At 37.1% G+C, this 16,977-nt stretch overlaps 1 protein-coding gene across 5 annotated transcripts in view; it reads left to right on the top strand.

Annotated features, from left to right (window-relative positions):
* LOC104689435 (ephrin type-A receptor 6) overlaps positions 1-16,977 on the top strand; it is a 388,920-nt gene that overhangs the window by 85,588 nt on the left and 286,355 nt on the right. For all 5 annotated transcript variants that reach the window (XM_039556188.1, XM_039556175.1, XM_039556185.1 and 2 more), the window contains exon 3: positions 3,291-3,954. In XM_039556188.1, the coding sequence (XP_039412122.1) occupies positions 3,291-3,954 (664 nt within the window). The remainder of the gene's footprint in view (positions 1-3,290; positions 3,955-16,977) is intronic.

Here is a 16,977-nt window from a genome sequence, read left to right on the forward strand (position 1 = left end):
TTATGTGTAAGAAGTAGCTGACAACTCCATTTCTGAAATTACCTCTCTTGCTGAAGCCAAGTCTACCATGAACCTTGTATATTTTGTTCCTCAGTTTAGAGTGGAAACCTTCCTTTTGTTGCCAGATAAGAAATAAGACTTATTACCACTGAGGATTTGCCTAAACAGTTGTGTCTTCTTAGCAGGTAGTAAAATGTGGAATGGCTGAAGACAGCAGGTTTTGTCCCCTAGTTTCCCATCCCATGGTATTTTCAGGCACAACTTCTTCCATCAGTTCTCTGCATGGAAAGCCAGTGCTTATCCCCATGCTTTGCTCAACAACAAATGATTTGTGTAGAATATTTTACCCAGGGGTGCCATTGTGTGCCAGATATCCAAATATGTTGATGTTAAGTTTGCCACAACCTTTTCTTATTTAGAGGTGAGCTAAGGGACACTGGTTAGGTATATGTAGATGCAGAACCCTTCATTTTTAGAGAGTTATCCTTTGAGTAAAATGATAAGGAGAAAGGGGAGGGAACTTTCTTGCTTAGCATATAAATGGAGTAAAATTTGTAAGAGCAGGTGGTTCCTCCCATAAATTGGTGAGTGAAGGTATGGGCTTAAGTAACCAGTGTCCCCACACCCCCCTTTTCTCTTAAAATGAGGTGTGCAAGATTCTAAAACTGCCATCCCAGGTTACCAAACTGCTGCTGGGCTTGGTGCCTCAGTAACTGTTACCTGAGATGAAGAACCCAGTGTTAATCCATCAATCGGAGTGACAGCTTGTGGGAGAGGTGTCTTTCTCTACATGTGAAGTTTGCCTCGATATCAGCTCATTAGGAAATAGACAGTTTGAATTCCTTGATATAGCTACCCCTGTTAATTGGAACAGCTTTCAGTACTGATGTGTACTAAATGGCTCTTGCTAATTTTAAGTCTCCAGTGTTTTGGTTTAAAATAGAATTTAAAAAAATTGGAATCAATGAAAATAGATTTCAGTATTACATAGCTAACACAGATTAAAGTTACATAATTTGCTCTTAATCGTGTTCGTTGTACAGCTGTTGGATGTTAGTGAAGTTTGAAAACAAAACGGGGCTTGTGAAGTAGCTTGTAGAGATACGGAAACAGCTGAGACTTTAACTAAAATCCCAGTGTGGTTTGTTTGTAGCCTAATCTGATATTTTGTACCTGGATGTGTTTAGTATCTTGGAATCTTCTCTCTACCAATCTTCAAGTTGTATGTTCTTCTATTTTAGTGACTTACTCCTGCTTTATGTAAAATGTAGCCTCTTAGCCATGCTGTTGCTTTTTAATAGAATTTTGAAGTCCTTCCTCCAAACCATGTTTCTATCATGTCTTTCCCAAAAATCCTAGAACTCCAGGTGTAAGAATTAGCTTTATGCTGCTGCTTCTGTCAACATTAGCAGAGGTTTTCCTTATCTGAAAGGACTGTAATCAAAAGTTTTTGAAAGTAAAGCAGCACATTGGGACGGCTGAAGTTTGAAGGAGGTCTGAACTGTCAGCTTGACTAAGCCAGACAACTCCTGCCAGCTTTTGTGCCTATCAGGTCAGGGATTTTTGGGGGAGCATCACATCCCTATGCAAACATCACCAGTGAGATGCTTCTGCTCATTTGGTTTTGAAGCTTTTCACAACTGTTTATAAGAACTTGTAACTGGATTAAATAAGAGCTATAATATGACATACACCCAAAATAAAACCAGTGTGGGTTTGATAAATTGTTTAGCTTTTTGTTGGCTGCACTGAATTCAACTGTTGCCTTTTCTGACTGTTTTTATCAGAAGAGAAATGCAAAACTCAGGTAAAAGTAAAAGCAGATTGTATTTCATGCAGGGAGACTGTGTCCATGTCAGAGACTATCACAGAGTGAGTTCTGTCAGACTTCTCAGTCACGGAAAGTGACATTTTGGGGGAGGTGGAAGTCACCTTGATAGCACTCAGTATCTAGGACTGTACCTAGGGGCGTGTGCTGTATTTAGAACCGTACCTTACCCAGCATGGCCCAGTGCAGGGGCTTGGTTGAGATGCTCAGTGTTAACCTTTTTCCAAGTATTTTAGATGTGGGATGGTTAGACTACTGGTTCTATTATACAATTTTGCACATTTTAAACATTTTTCTTGCCCAAAGAGGAATTCATCTGAAATAGGAGATGTCAGCAGGCTATGTGGGAGCACAGTGGAAAGGCCCAGGCACACAGCATGAGAGATCTGCTTTGAATGAACTAAAGCACTGACCATGTTTGATCAATCCATTTTGTTTTATTCTTTGAAACCACTTATTTAAGTGCTGAGCCTTTACTTTCCTACAGAAAAATAGGTTTATGGTATTAATTGTGTGGTTAACAGCTAACTTTAGGGCTTTAATTTCTAAGTTCAAATTGAGATACTGATTCAGAGTGAATATATAAATATTTCTGAAGAGAATCTCCTGGTAAGAGGAGGATATTTTGGATATTTTTTTTTTTCTTCCTTAATAATTTTGAGACAGTAGCATGATGAGGCTTGCTTTAAGATGGCCTATGCCAGTTTGGAAGGTTGTTCTGTATTTTAAAAACTATGGTTTTTAAACCACCTACCTACTCTTTAATTCTGTTTGGTGTGGTGGGGAGATGTTTGGTGGGTTTTTTGGTTCGTTTTTTCTTTTTGAGACCTCTGGAGAATACAGCACATGATGTGTTCTTTTAATGTGACTTTAATGTTGGTTGGTTGGTTTTGGTTCTTGTTTTGTTTGTTTTCTGCTGCTTGTACCCTGATGGAACAGTACATCTAAAAGCCAAGCTAAAACTTCTGGTGCAATATTTTTGGATACAGAACTATAAATAGTTCTGTGTTTTGATAAGAAAACCTCTCTCTAGTGCTACATTGATATTATGACTGCTTAGTAGAAAGTTGATTCAGATATACTGAAGCTATTTTTGGGATGTTAGTAATATCTTGGAGTATCTGATTATGTAATAAGCATTTGGTGAGCCTTTGATATAAAATATATGAATATATATATATATAAAAATATAAACACAGCCTCTATTTCTGCTAGGCCCCAGTCATTTTTTAATCTTTCTATTAATAGAAACATCATTATTATATAGAATCACTGTGGAGTTTCTGAAATAAAACTTGTGTAGTGTTCTGTAGTTATCTTCTCTTAACTACTGTCATTCCACTAAACTTGAAGTAATTAATTTCATAATTAAGCCATAGATGCATATACATGGGGCATGTGTGTATGCATATGCCCGATACATATTTTTCCTGGTTTTCAAACACTTTTGTTTCCTTTCCAGTGGGATGCCATAACTGAAATGGATGAACACAACCGTCCCATTCATACTTACCAGGTGTGCAATGTGATGGAACCCAACCAGAACAACTGGCTGCAAACCAACTGGGTCTCTCGCGACGCTGCGCAGAAAATCTACGTGGAGATGAAGTTCACCCTGAGGGACTGCAACAGCATTCCGTGGGTGCTGGGGACCTGCAAGGAAACCTTCAATCTCTACTACATGGAGTCAGATGAGCCTCATGGAGTAAAATTCAAGCCAAACCAGTACACTAAAATTGATACTATAGCTGCTGATGAGAGCTTTACCCAGATGGACTTGGGCGACCGCATCCTCAAACTCAACACCGAAGTTCGTGAAGTTGGGCCCATAAACAAGAAGGGATTTTATCTTGCTTTTCAGGACATTGGAGCATGCATTGCTTTGGTGTCAGTCCGTGTCTATTACAAGAAGTGCCCTTTCACGGTCCGTAATTTGGCCATGTTCCCTGACACCATTCCAAGGGTGGATTCTTCCTCACTGGTGGAAGTGCGGGGCTCCTGTGTGAAGAGTGCTGAGGAACGGGACACCCCAAAGTTGTACTGCGGGGCAGATGGGGATTGGCTGGTGCCTCTGGGACGATGCATCTGCAGTGTGGGATATGAAGAACTGGATGGTTCCTGCCATGGTAAGAAAACATTGTTCAATTTTTCATTTTTTTTTAATTTTTAGGAGAAGTCCTATACTGTCATATGTACTTTGTGTATTCTCTTGCACTGTCCATAATAGTTTCAAAATGACTTGAGAATAAGGTGCTTTTTTCTGTAGTGGTGGTTGTAAAGAATGAAATCTCAGTGGCTGCTGAGGCTGTCTGCTGGGATCCAACATTTGCTTCGTAGCAAAAAGGGAGAGGGAGAGTCCACATGCATCCCTTCCACAAATGACTGCTATTTTCCTCAAGAGTTTCTCAGATTGGATGGTGTTAACACAAGCTGCATAGCAACCTTGGATAATAGAGAGCATTAAAAGCGCTATGCACTGTAATCAGAAAATGAAATTCACTTTGTTGTCTGATCTTGCTGGCATTAATTATCAAAATACATTCATTGCAAAGATACCATGTTGACAATGCCATTATTGGAAGCCAGCATAATTTTGTACATAAGGTCAAAAGGTTTCTCTCTTAATGGGATAAGGATTTTCTCTGAAACTTTAATGCTGAATGAATTCCTGTCCATTATGCAAGTGAGTCATACCCTAGATCTGTACATGAGCAATATAGCTAGCAGCCAAAGTCTGCCAGAAATGTTTTGTGCAGTACATTGACTCCACTGGTTTGTTCAATTGGCAGCTTGATCTGCTGAACCAGGTACCTTCTAAATGAAATGGAGTACCCAAAGCCACAAGTTTTTGCGTATTTTTAACTATTTGCCCTAAGAATTACAAATTACTATTTTAGAAAATTCCAATCTAATAGAGCTTCCACGTGTTTTGAAGTAACTTTCATAGGTTGGTGTTGTCCATTTAATCTTCTACAGTGAATCTAAATATTTGTGTTATTTTTTTCTGACAGTTTTTCAGAGTACATTTGTTTTGCATTGCTTTTTGAATGTCATGCCCAAGGTAAGCCCAACTGCTTGAGATGCTTTCATAACCAAAGGGCACAATTTAATTTCAGTAGTTCCTGCTCTGCAGTGTATAAACCATGAGTGGAAGGGTTATGTCAGGGTGGCTACATTTGTGCTAAAGCTGGTAGTGGAGGTGGACACATGGAGAGCTGGCAATGCATTTGTACAATGGGATTTTTTCAGTGTGACTGCTGAGTGTTGTGAACTGAACCATGATACAGATGTGTGTTGATGGGCATCTTTCAGACAGCCGTAATGTTCTTTTTGAGACTTTACTTCTTGGCTGAGACATGAATAACATTCAGAGTTTAAAAGAGTCATTGCTTGTCAGTAAATCCTGAGCTAACTTTTTAATACCCATTAAATCAAAAAATACCTGAACTTTACTAACTGTCTGAGGGTAAGTTTTTAAAATTTACATTGAGCTTGTTTTCAGAGAAGCAGCAAGCTGGGGACTAGATGGGGGAAGAAGTAGAAGCCTCTCTATATTAGCCTGATAAGACCTGATATATATTTATAAAATTTTCATGTCTTTTGGGTCCTTCCCCCAAATCCCTTCTGTCCCTCCCATTCCTCTGCTGGAATTGCAAATCTAAGTCTTGAAAGTATTTTGCACCATTCTGTCAGTGCTTTGTGCAGGCATAATCTGACATACTTGGGAGAGAACCTTTCTTGTGCATGAAAATAACAGTCCAAATAATAATTTTTTATTTTGAAGTCTATTCTGACAAATAATTGGGTGGTGGGCAATACTTGGTAATAGTTGAATATATTTTTTCTACTTAGAAATGGTGTCAAACTTTTTATACCCCAGCCTGTGGCTCAGTGAGGAATAAGCCCTTCATGGCAAATATGGCTTATCTCTCACAGAATTTCAAGAATAATATTCTATTTTGGTATTTGTGGAAATAGAGTCTCTCTTCACAAAATACAGAATGGCATAAGGAAGGATATTCTGCCTTTGTCACTGCTCATTGTTTTGCAAAGCAGCAAGAATGGGGCTAAAAAACCACCTTTGGTCAGTTTTACTACTGCTGTTAAAAATCATAAGTTATTTTCAGCTGCCTAAATCTGCTTTACCTGCTTCCCTAACTGGCAACACTTCAGTTATTTCAATTGGGTTTATGCATCTCTCTGTCTCTCTGGATCTCTCAGTATTCTCTATGCATTCTATTTTCTTTTAAAAGCATCATTTCAGAGCCAAAGTGTCTGAGAAGAATTCCCAACTGGATTAAAATATCCTTACTTGTTAAATGTATACCCCAATGTGTCTAGTTAGCTCAGAGGAATATTAACAGGGAATTTTTTGCTAATTTGGGACTGTCTTCCTTTTCTGGAGTCAGTGGGGGAAAGTGGCATTGACTGCAAGAGATTCTCAGGTATTTGTGTTCTGTACGTTTTTGAATGGGATAACCTCGAATATACCAATCTTCTCTAAATTTATTATGTAAACAATCTGTGAGTCTTTGATTTGAATCTACTTTTCAAGTTTTTTCCACTCAAAATCCTGAAATAGCAGCATCATTCCCATGTTATTCTGTTTCTTTAGGCATTAATGAATAAATTAGAACCAATAATTTGGCAATGCTAATCAGAAATTGCTCTGACATGAACTGCTGGCTTTTGCTAATGCATTGACACCAGCCCCATTACCAAGTTGCAGCTTAGAAGGAGGAGATGCTGCACATGATTCCGGTAAACAACAATTAAAAGTGGCATGTTCAGTACTCTGTGTTCTCTGAATGTCAGCCCAAGACAAGAGTTGTGCTAAATTTAACAAGTATATAATATATACAGGCCATATCAGGACTTCATGGTGGGTTTTTTTACATAGGAACAAACAATCATGACAAGGAGCACTCCGCAAACTTAATCATAATGGTTCACTTCTGTTTGGGCATGATACAGAAATAATTGGATGATTGTTAACTGAAGTTTGACTTTTTAATGATTTACCAAAAATTATCTGAATTACTCAAGGTTAGGAATTAATTGCAAAGAAAAATTCAATTATATATAGCAAATACTAATTATTATAGTAATTTCAGATTTTACTTTAGTCTTAACCAATCAGAGTGTGAAAGTGTATTTCGCTAGCCATAAAAAGTTGATTCTTCATAAGGAGTACTCTCAGGAAGCCACCACTTCCAAAGCGGGGTAAATATGGTATAGTTGAAGCAATATTAAGTGTTAAAAATGTAAAACAACAGGCACTGACAGACTCACCTGGTTTATTTTAATTGAGACAAATAGACTAAGAAGTGAAAATGTAAAATTCAAATCCTCTGACCTTGAGTTGACTGAACAACACTTCCCAGGGATACTAATGCCTGAACACATGGAGTTTTTAATTGAACAAATTAATTCTTTCCATTATTTATCACCTGAATTTGTGGTAATGTTTCCGTGTTAGGCTGCTGAAGTAGAAATCCTATCTTTATGTTCTTCAGCCCTTCCATCTGATCCAATTAGAAACTATTCTCATTTTTCAGATACTAACTAATCCCCTCCTCATTTATGTACCTGTAGTGTGGCTTTGTTATTGGGAAACCAAGCAGTTCATGTTACAGTCATGCTTCTGTTACCTGTATGCTGGCATCAAAACGGGAAAAGGGGGGAATAAAGTACTTTGGAACTGCAAGTTTCAGAGTTGTAGAGATACAGTAGTGTGTAAGGTTCCTTTTGGTTTTTCTTCCACATGTTTATTTGCTCAGGAGATCTAATCTTTACCAGGCACTGAAGGCAGCATCTTTAAAGGAAAAGCATAGAAAGGTTTTGACTACAAAAAAAAGGACAAAATGAGATTAAATACAAAATTTTCTGTGGCTAAAACTTTTCTTTTTAAGGGAAAACCTTCCTGCAGCAGAGTTGGGGCTGTTCACTTGTGTTGCAGTAGATCCTTAAGATATAGGGTGTAAAATTCCAAATTTCTGTTTCCTGCCAACTCCTTTTGGAGAGCCAGAGACAGGAATTTGTCAGAGGCTGAGTGAGTGAAGGACTAAGAGGATCCACTGACTGTTTTGTCTCTGTTGCAGAATAGGGCAATCACAATCATCTCTGCTTTGGTCTCTTATGGAGATAATTTAAATAGCTGTCTTTTAATTCATTGGTTTTTTTAATAGCATCTGTGACTTACTGGTCAGTTAAAAAAATTAAATAATACTAATTTTTTTCCAAGTAAGCAGCCATATGTTTAATGAAATTTATAACAGATTCTCAACTCTGTGACTGCTCTGAAAGGTCTTTACACTTTTTTCTTGTGCTTGAGCAATGACAGCTTATTTTACATAATTTGTGAGTCTGCAGAGCTTTAGATTTCACCATTTCAATGATAGTACTCGAAACCTTTGTGATTATTGGTGATATGGTTTTCTATCCACTGAAAGACCTCCTCTTCAGCCTATATCAGGCTGCACATCATCTGTGAACACTCAACATGTATTTTAACTTTCAATTCTCAATACGGATAAAGTCGAATTGTGATTTGTCAATTCCAGATTCAGCTCTTAGGTGGAACTGCTAAATAGATGTTTTTAGTGCAATCCAAGAATAAGGATGAGGAAAAAAAATAGAAGTTGTGCATGACAGCAAATCTGTAGGTAAGAGTATAGAAAAGTAATTGATAATGACCTGTTCAAAGCTTCTGAATGTTTAACCACATATAGCTGCTAGCAGATGGAAAAAGTCTGAGCCTGTATACATTAGAAAAAAAATGTTTACAGTAGATGAAAACTTAAATTACTCTCTGTTCTGAAGTGACATTGCAGATGCTACTGGCAGCACTTTTATGTTCCTATATCCTGGTTTTAATTTCTAAATGGCAGGTCATGTGCCAAGCTATTTCAGGCTGTGTCTCTCTTTCATTTGTACCTTTTCCACTTGCACGCAGGAAAATATTTTGTCCTTATGGCTTGCAATGAGTGTAAATTAAAAATAGCATTGTTGCTTGGCTGAAATAGGAGGTAAATGAGGGATGGTGAACTGTGGTATGGATGGGGTATTACTTACTGTCAGAAGGATGAATTTTTAGTGAGTTGCACCAATCCGGAGAGGTGTGACTTGGCTGTGTTCAGTAATTTCACCTTTTTTTCAATACTTTTAAGTTGTTTTGATGGCCCTTTCTGGTTTGGGGTTTATTTGTTTTGTTTTCATTTGTTTGGATTTTTTCATTGTAGCATTTTTGCATTTTCTTTTCAGTGCCTTAAAAATGTGGATATTTAAGTTAGTTACTGACTTCAGTTTTTTGGGTTTTTCTGCAACAAAGTGTTAGGAATTAAATAAGCATCCGAGGGCACCTGTCTTCAATAACTGCCTGAGTTAACAGCCAGAAAAATCTCAATGCTGTAAAAAGTCACATTGTAGCTCCCGGCCAACCCTTTCACTTAATATACAGCCATCTGCAGATTGTTCAGCTGGATAAATTGTAACACAAAAAGTCTGATTAAAAAGCTGGAAGGGGGGTACAAAAGTAAGGATTTAAAGAACAAAAAAAAACCCCTTTACATTTGGCTCTACATAGTAAGGAAATTCCAGTGATAATAAATGAATAAAAGTTGCTTGCATATTCTTGTCATGTCATACTTGCATCATTTGGAGCAAATAAAGACCCTTGCAATAGTCACTGTAACTTGGTTTCCAGAATATTTCACTGTAAAAATTCAAATCAGAGCCTTGATTTTCTAACTGCACCTAAATAAATTATGCATAAATATAAAGCTTATTGTTTGCAAACTGAATTAATGTTGGCAATTGCTGTTCTTTGCTCTGATACTGAGGTGTGCATTGAATGGAAACCTGCTTTGATAGTGGAAGAAGGAAGCCAGCTGAGGTTAAATAGAGAGTTTCAAACTGAAAAACTTCAATATTTTCTGTTTGTACACACAGACATGAAACTTCAGCAACAAAAGCATGCTGATAACCCAAGTGTGTCTTGCTTCAGGTTCTGCGTTAGTGAATATTGCTGGATATTGATCCTACCAGCTATCCTTGATAAACAGTAGACAAAAATTGTCCAAGGGACTGCAAGGATTGATTTTGTTGCTGTGTGTGACTTGGTAACAGAGCTGCATGATTTGACATTAGCAGCAGCCCACAGTAAATGAGTTATTTGCTCTTGCTCTGCTGAAAGAAGTACACTGCAGTGATGGAAAAATTGTGGTACTAATGGGAACAAGCTGTTTAACTTTTACAGAAAATATAAATACAAGTGCATCTGTACATCTGTTCAACTGTATGGTGACTGAAGTGCATTGTAAAACTGTTGTTCATTATTTTTTTATCTTGAAGTTTTCCTGTGTTGCCAAAACCCAGGACCACTTGACAGGTTGGATGGTGTAGTGTGGCAGGAGGGGAAGGAATGCACTGACTCTGTGGTACTTGTGTCCCTCACTGTCATAGGATTTGTCCTCAAAATGTGTCACATCCTAGAGACACTAACAGAACCTGTGCCCCTCTGTTCTTGGGTAATGCAGCTTTTCCTTGCTTGCCACATAATTTTTTTTCCCCCTCTTCTGGGATCCGTAGCTAAAGCTTCAGCTCAAATATTTCACATTAATTTGCCTTGTGAGATGTTCATTGCACTTTGCTCATGATCAACCTTAACTGTTTCAATGTTCAAATATATTGAGTGGGGGTGAGTTTTGTTTGAGTGAAACCCTGGGCCTGCTGTATTTAATGAATGCAAAATTTCAGCATTGCTTGCTTGTGTCTTCCTACAGCTGAGGTTTTCCTGCAGCTGGAAGAGAAGTGTGGTGGGGGTTTTTTAATGGCTGAATATATCCTCAGCATGTGGGTTTCCTCAGTGTGCTGAAAATGTACATCTGAATTTGGAAGAGGTCTTGTGTGACCAACAAATGGAGGAGAGTAAAACCATGATGTTTCACTTATAAAGACCTAATAACACCTGTGGAATGCGAAATGCCTTGTGCTACTCATGGAATTTGTTGAAAGTTGTGAAAGAGAAACCCTTTGTGAGGAAGCTGTGACAAACCTTGGCCACCAATTTACAAAGGAACACGACTGTGTGCACAGCACAATTGTGTTTTAAGGATTTCCATAGCCATTTCTTGCAGTAGAATAGCAGTTCTGGCATAATAAGGGCTTGATATATTTGTCTTTGAAAATTCAGTTTCTCCAACTGTTGTTATTCCTGTTGGAGCCCTGAAAAATAAGCATAAGCTAAGAGAAAAAATTTTAGTCCTAATGCTCCATGGAAGTTTACAAGTTCTTAACACTACAGTAGATTGTGGATTTTTTCAATAATTATTAGAAATATTACTCAAATTGTAATATATGTCATTCTAATTATATAATAATATATATTACAGATTATAATATATAATAGCTCAGAAATTCTCAAAATCTAGGAATTAGATTTTTTAGAAGATTCTTTTTTGTAGGCTTCTGAGCACAAGCACTTAAATTTATACTTTGAAATAATTGAAACATGTTAGAATATTATTATTTCAATATAGATTATGTCCCCTTTGAGAACTCATAAAGTGGAGATACAAAATCTGAAGATAATCACCAGTACTTCTTCCGAGGCAGGCTATTAATCAGTAACACATTCACAAATAAACTATAAAGCATCTTCTGTAATGAAACTGTTCCCATAGAGGTTTAGCATCATTTTATTCAGTCAATTATTCAAGCATTTATGCTGAGAAATATAATTTCAAAAGTGATCAATAAGAGGTTTTCTCTGGCATGGTGTGGCCTAGGAATCACAAGCAGAAGCGAATGCATAGTGATTTCTGAGATTTGTCTTGAATACAAAAGAATGTGTGTGCTGGTGTTTAAAAACTTGAAGTGTATTTGCTTTTTGCAAGTCTCAGTAATAATGTAAATGAAACAAAATTTTCTTTAGTCAACACACTTTGCTTTTTCTTCCTAAAACTTAAGGTGGGAAATAGCATAAAAAAATTAGTATTAGTTGTCTTAGACAGAAATGTATGTGGACTGTAAGGTCATTCTCTGTCATGGGCAAACTTAGATTTAAAGGGCAGTGGTATTTGAAAGGTTCTCAGAAACCACACCAACCAAGCTTTGTCATGTGTGAGGCTTTATTTAGGCAAAGCAGTTTGGAGGCTACTCACAAGCTTAAGCTCTTGCTAAATGGGGGAAGAAATGAAAGGCAAAGGCAATATTGTTAATGGCGAAATTTGACTGATACCTTTGTATAAGAGAAAAGGGAGAGGAAGCGAAACTCCCATGAAAGGAGAGGAACCACTTAGAAATTCTTTTCATCCTCAGTAGTTCCAAGAGAAGCCATGGAGATGGATGGCTTTTGAGCTGCACTGCTGTTTACTTTTGCAGGTCTCTTGGCAAGAAGAGAGGATCAGTAACTGGAGCTCCAAAATGTCAGCTGCTACCTTAGTTTTGGATGCCAAATGCTGAAAAAGAAGCTCTAGATCGAAAGGGCTAAATTTACAAAGATTACTGTCTGACATGTATCAAAACACAGTCCTATAGTGTTCTAGTTGATGTGCTGAAAGTTCTCCCTTGAAGAGTTTTGTGGGATTTTTTTGTTTGGATTATCTTCCACCCCCCTTACTTTTACTTCTAGGATTCCCATCAAATCCCAGGAGAATATTCTGCTGGGAAGAACCTTGAGTTCACAAGAGGTGTCTGACCTGGAGATGGTGACCTGTTGAACAGTCATTTCTGTGAATCTTTCTATGCTGCCAAGTAAATACATCAGCAAGGGAAGGTGATCCTTGGGAAGCAACCTGCTGCACCGAGCTTGTGCTGTTCTGGGAATGTGTCTGCTAACAGCAGAATAAATTATGTAAAACAGGTCTCGTACCTACCAGGGAAACATCTAACACAGTCAAGGACTGCACTTGAAATGTCTCTCTTTAAAGAAAAGTTGCTTCAAAGGGATACTGATCAAAGCATGAATGAATTCCCAAAGGACATGGAAATGTATGCATAGAGAGATTATACTCCAAATGCTAACAATGAATGTTTAGTTATTTGGTATCTGGCTATTATATAATAATAGTTATGTATGTGAAATGTCTTAATTTTGCTGTGACAGCTTGACTGTATTCCCAGATGTTAAATATTTCAAAGCTTATCTTACATATATTCATAAACAAGATGAAAGTGTTAATTCTAATTAAAATGATGCACAGATCTTTAGCAGCCTTAATAAAGTCCCTGTGGAACAGTGAATTTAATAGCAGTCTATCTTTTATGCAGAGTCAAAATGTAGATTTCAACTTTACTGTAAGCCAGTCTTCAAGGAGAAACTGAGCAGTCAAGATAGAAGAATTGAAAAATCATATTAAAGAGTTATTTCAGTATGTGCAGAATTTTACATACCAGTATCTGTGTGTATTGGCAGCTTAGAAAGAAATTGGGGGGGGGGAGGGGGGGGGGGAGTAAAGGCCGGTAACAACCCTTCCCAAATTTAGCAAGTATTCCACTGAAGTACATATTTCACTTGGTGACTATTTATAGGTCATGCTCGTGGTAATATTCCTCATCATATTTGCCTGTTACAATTTTTTCCTGCAACTAATTTTAATCAATATTTGAGAAACCACGGGTTTTTTAATGTAATTTTATACTTACACACGTGTGTGTTCAAGATGCCTTCATAAGGATAGCTAGAACTTGAATGTGGAATCATTGGGAGGTGAGAGAGTGAAATAAAAGATATAGAAGTATTTTTTATTTTAAGGCAGACTAAATTTTCCACCATGGTTAGCAGAAAAAATAAAAGAAGCTAAAGAGTCAGGAGATGGTAAAGACGCTGGGGAGAGTCCAAGGGGAATGCCTGGAGACAGGGTTGGTTTGTAGCATTTAGGATACCGGGAAAGGCAAATCCCAGATTATGAGGGGAAATGTACATTTTTCTTTTCAGGATCTGAATAGGCATTCTTTGACATGCAGTAAATTAATAATATATTTGATGACTTCTGTGTGTATTCCTCTTTGTAAACTAGGAATTATAGCCATTTTGCCTATTTATCTCAGTTATTGAGTATTACATCCCCAGTTACTGCATTTAGCAGGTGATGTTAAACCATGTTAGCAAGCGAAATGCTGTTAATGGACTTCATTTTGAAAAAATTCATTTTCAATCTTTAATAAAGACCTGAATTCTCTTGAAAAGAGAATTCTGGAGGAAAATTTAGATTGATTAGAATTTTTTTTTGCCTTCTATATTCTTTCCTTATGAAACATTAAGTAAACTGATGGTGCAAAGTATAAAAAAAATAAAATTATAGATTCTTAGAGCAGTATAGAAAATTAAGAACTCCCTTTTAAAAGGTCTTTGGATAGGTTGGATTTTTTTTTTTTTTTTGTCTTCCCTGCAAACATGCAAAATGTTTAACTTTTGTCAGAAAATCAGATTCTAATCACCGGGGATTAGTATTTGGGGTTTGAGGCATTCATGTTTGTTTATTTTGGTTTTTTTTTTTTTTAAGTATTTCACATATATGTTTTTGGGTTGTGTGGGCTACATTGTTTTTTTTTTTAATTTGATCAGGTGACTAAAATTTTGAAATCAAATTTCATGTTTGAAACTTTCTAGTAATTGATGAAAATCCAAATATTTAGTGCAAAGTCCCCAAATAAACTACAAGGTTGAACTGAAAAACAGCTAAACAATTATAGCAGAAGAAGGTGAAGTCTGTATATATTGTTAATATCCCAGAGGAAATGGCCACTACATTGACAAGATCCCATTAAAGAGGTTTTTCAGTGCTTTGCACTGGTACATGTCTCTGGATGGCTCCAGATGGTAAAGACACTGGTCGGTCTGTGGGAGGCTGGCTGTGCTTCCCCTGCTGAGCTTCCTTAGGTTTTCCCTTTGGTCAATGGCTCAGATTAGCTGAAATAGAAGTAATTTTCACCCTTCTTTTCTATGCAACTGATGTGTTTAACTGTTTTATTCACTGCTGTGTCCCAACCTGTTCATAGCCACCACCAACCTTTGCAATCATGTCTGGTCAGCTGGCATCACCAGTTTTAGAATTAAAAATGCAAGAAGAGGCAAGAAATAATTATTAATTGGGATTAATCTGATAGCAGGATGAGGTGGTACAGGGCCATATGGAACAAACCAGGCATTTCTCTCAAGTTAGACGTGAAGTAGACTGACAGATAATTACTGAACTATTCTTCTGGTCTGTGGACTTTTAAGGGGTTATTTAGAACTTTCAGTGCCAAATGCTGATTTGTTCTCATGGAAATACTACGCACTGTTAGGCCATTTAATCATTAGCAGCTCTGGGTTCTGATCCTGATGAGACTTCTAAAATTAATTTGGAGATGGGGTGATGGTGCAGTTTGGGGATAGTGAGTGAAAAGTTTGTAGTTTCCAAAGGAAAATAGTGGCTAATTTCCATTAAGGTCATGCAAATCAGAATCAAGTGGTTGACTAAGTTAATTATTAATACATGTGTGCAAACATAATCAGGAAAAAAAAATCTAGTCATCAACTTTAGAGCTCTGTAATCCTCCACTACTGTGATTTAATACTTGTTCAACACTTCTCCATAGAGTTTGTTGGGTGCTTTGGTTTAGGGTTTTGGTTTGTTTTTTAAGTAAAAATGTGCAATGTATGAAGCAAAGTTGCCAGAAAAATATACTGTAAGAGTTCAGGCTGTTTTATGCTGGGGACCTGATGCATGCAGATGGATTACGGTTTTTAAACTTAGAAATAACTTCATGATGTGTTTAGATCTAAAAATGCCATAACATAAACTCCTGTGAATAGAGAAACCTTGCTTAAACTGAACTCTTCCTCTCAGGGAGGAGGTGGCACTAAATGAGAATAAATTTTACAACAACCCACTCGTGCTCCAGGTAGCTGTTGCAAAAGAAGTGATGACCATATAAATGTAAAAATCTGCGAGTAATTTTGAGATTGCTCTCTGTTTTGTTGCTTTAAAAATACAGGTCATGCTACTCACCGTAGCCTATGGAGAGAAGTAATCTTTTTTTAAAAAATGTAAATGTAAAAATGCATGCAAGCTGCCTATGAATAAAATGATATGATTTCATAAAATACATTGCCTAGTCTAATGATCCCAAACTAACCACATCATTTTAAAAGGCAGCCTTGAGATTGCTCTTATTCCCGTGAGTGCGAAATTGGAATAAATTTGTGAGACAGGATTGTAAGGGAAAAAGATCCACTGATGAAATACACTTTGATATCTCGCCACTCTTGTACCAGTGCCTAAGTTCTTTAATCAACATACCTTTTAATCATTTACCAGTCTTTTTGCCAGTGCTGCAGTGTGCAAGCAAGGTCTGCAAGCACTTCAGTCCCTGAAGGTTTTGCTGGTGCATTCTATCAGACAAGAGCAGGTGGCATCTCTGGTCCTGAAATCCACATAGCAGAGATTGCTAATTGTGGTACTGACTCTTTTGCATGTATGTAGGAACGATTGCTTTGTAAACGTCTTTTGGGGTTTTTTTGTGATTCTGCAATTTTATGATACGAGGGAAGTATTTTATCCACAGTGGAAAAGCTTTAATTTCAAAATTCTCTAATTTTCAAAGGGGTTTTTGGTTGTTGTTGTTTGTGGGTGGTGGTTGGTTTGTTTTGGTTTATTTTTTTTCCCCCTGGAGTAGTATCCAGTCTTCTTAGCAACAAAGGTAATATAATTTATAAGGAATAACAAGCAATGCTGGAATCTACTGGGCAGTAATATTTACAGTTAGGTGGAAAAAGAAGTGTATAATAAAAGATTTTCCTTCAAGAGAAACCTGTAAAACTTATCTTTGTTTCTGATTTATGGACTCTGCTACGCTTTAGGAATAAATTAGGTGAACCTGAAAGAACTGAAGGCTCAGTGGCTATAAAACAACCAATTGATTTTTGACTAAATCTCTGTCTTCAGTAATTTTTACAGTTGCCTGCTCCCAAAAAAGCCCACAGTGTAGCTACTACAGAAGCAATTTAAAAGTAAGTGGTATTTGATTGGCTCTTCATACCTACACCTTGTCCTTCTTTACCTAAGTGTTAATAGTATCAGCAGAGCAATTTAACCTGAAAATCAAGGACAAGGGCACAATGAAACTCTTCTGTTAATTTAGAAGAGAGTGGTAGTAATAGT

The sequence above is a fragment of the Corvus cornix genome, chromosome 1, assembly GCF_000738735.6.
Source record: "Corvus cornix cornix isolate S_Up_H32 chromosome 1, ASM73873v5, whole genome shotgun sequence".
Lineage (NCBI taxonomy): Eukaryota > Metazoa > Chordata > Aves > Passeriformes > Corvidae > Corvus > Corvus cornix.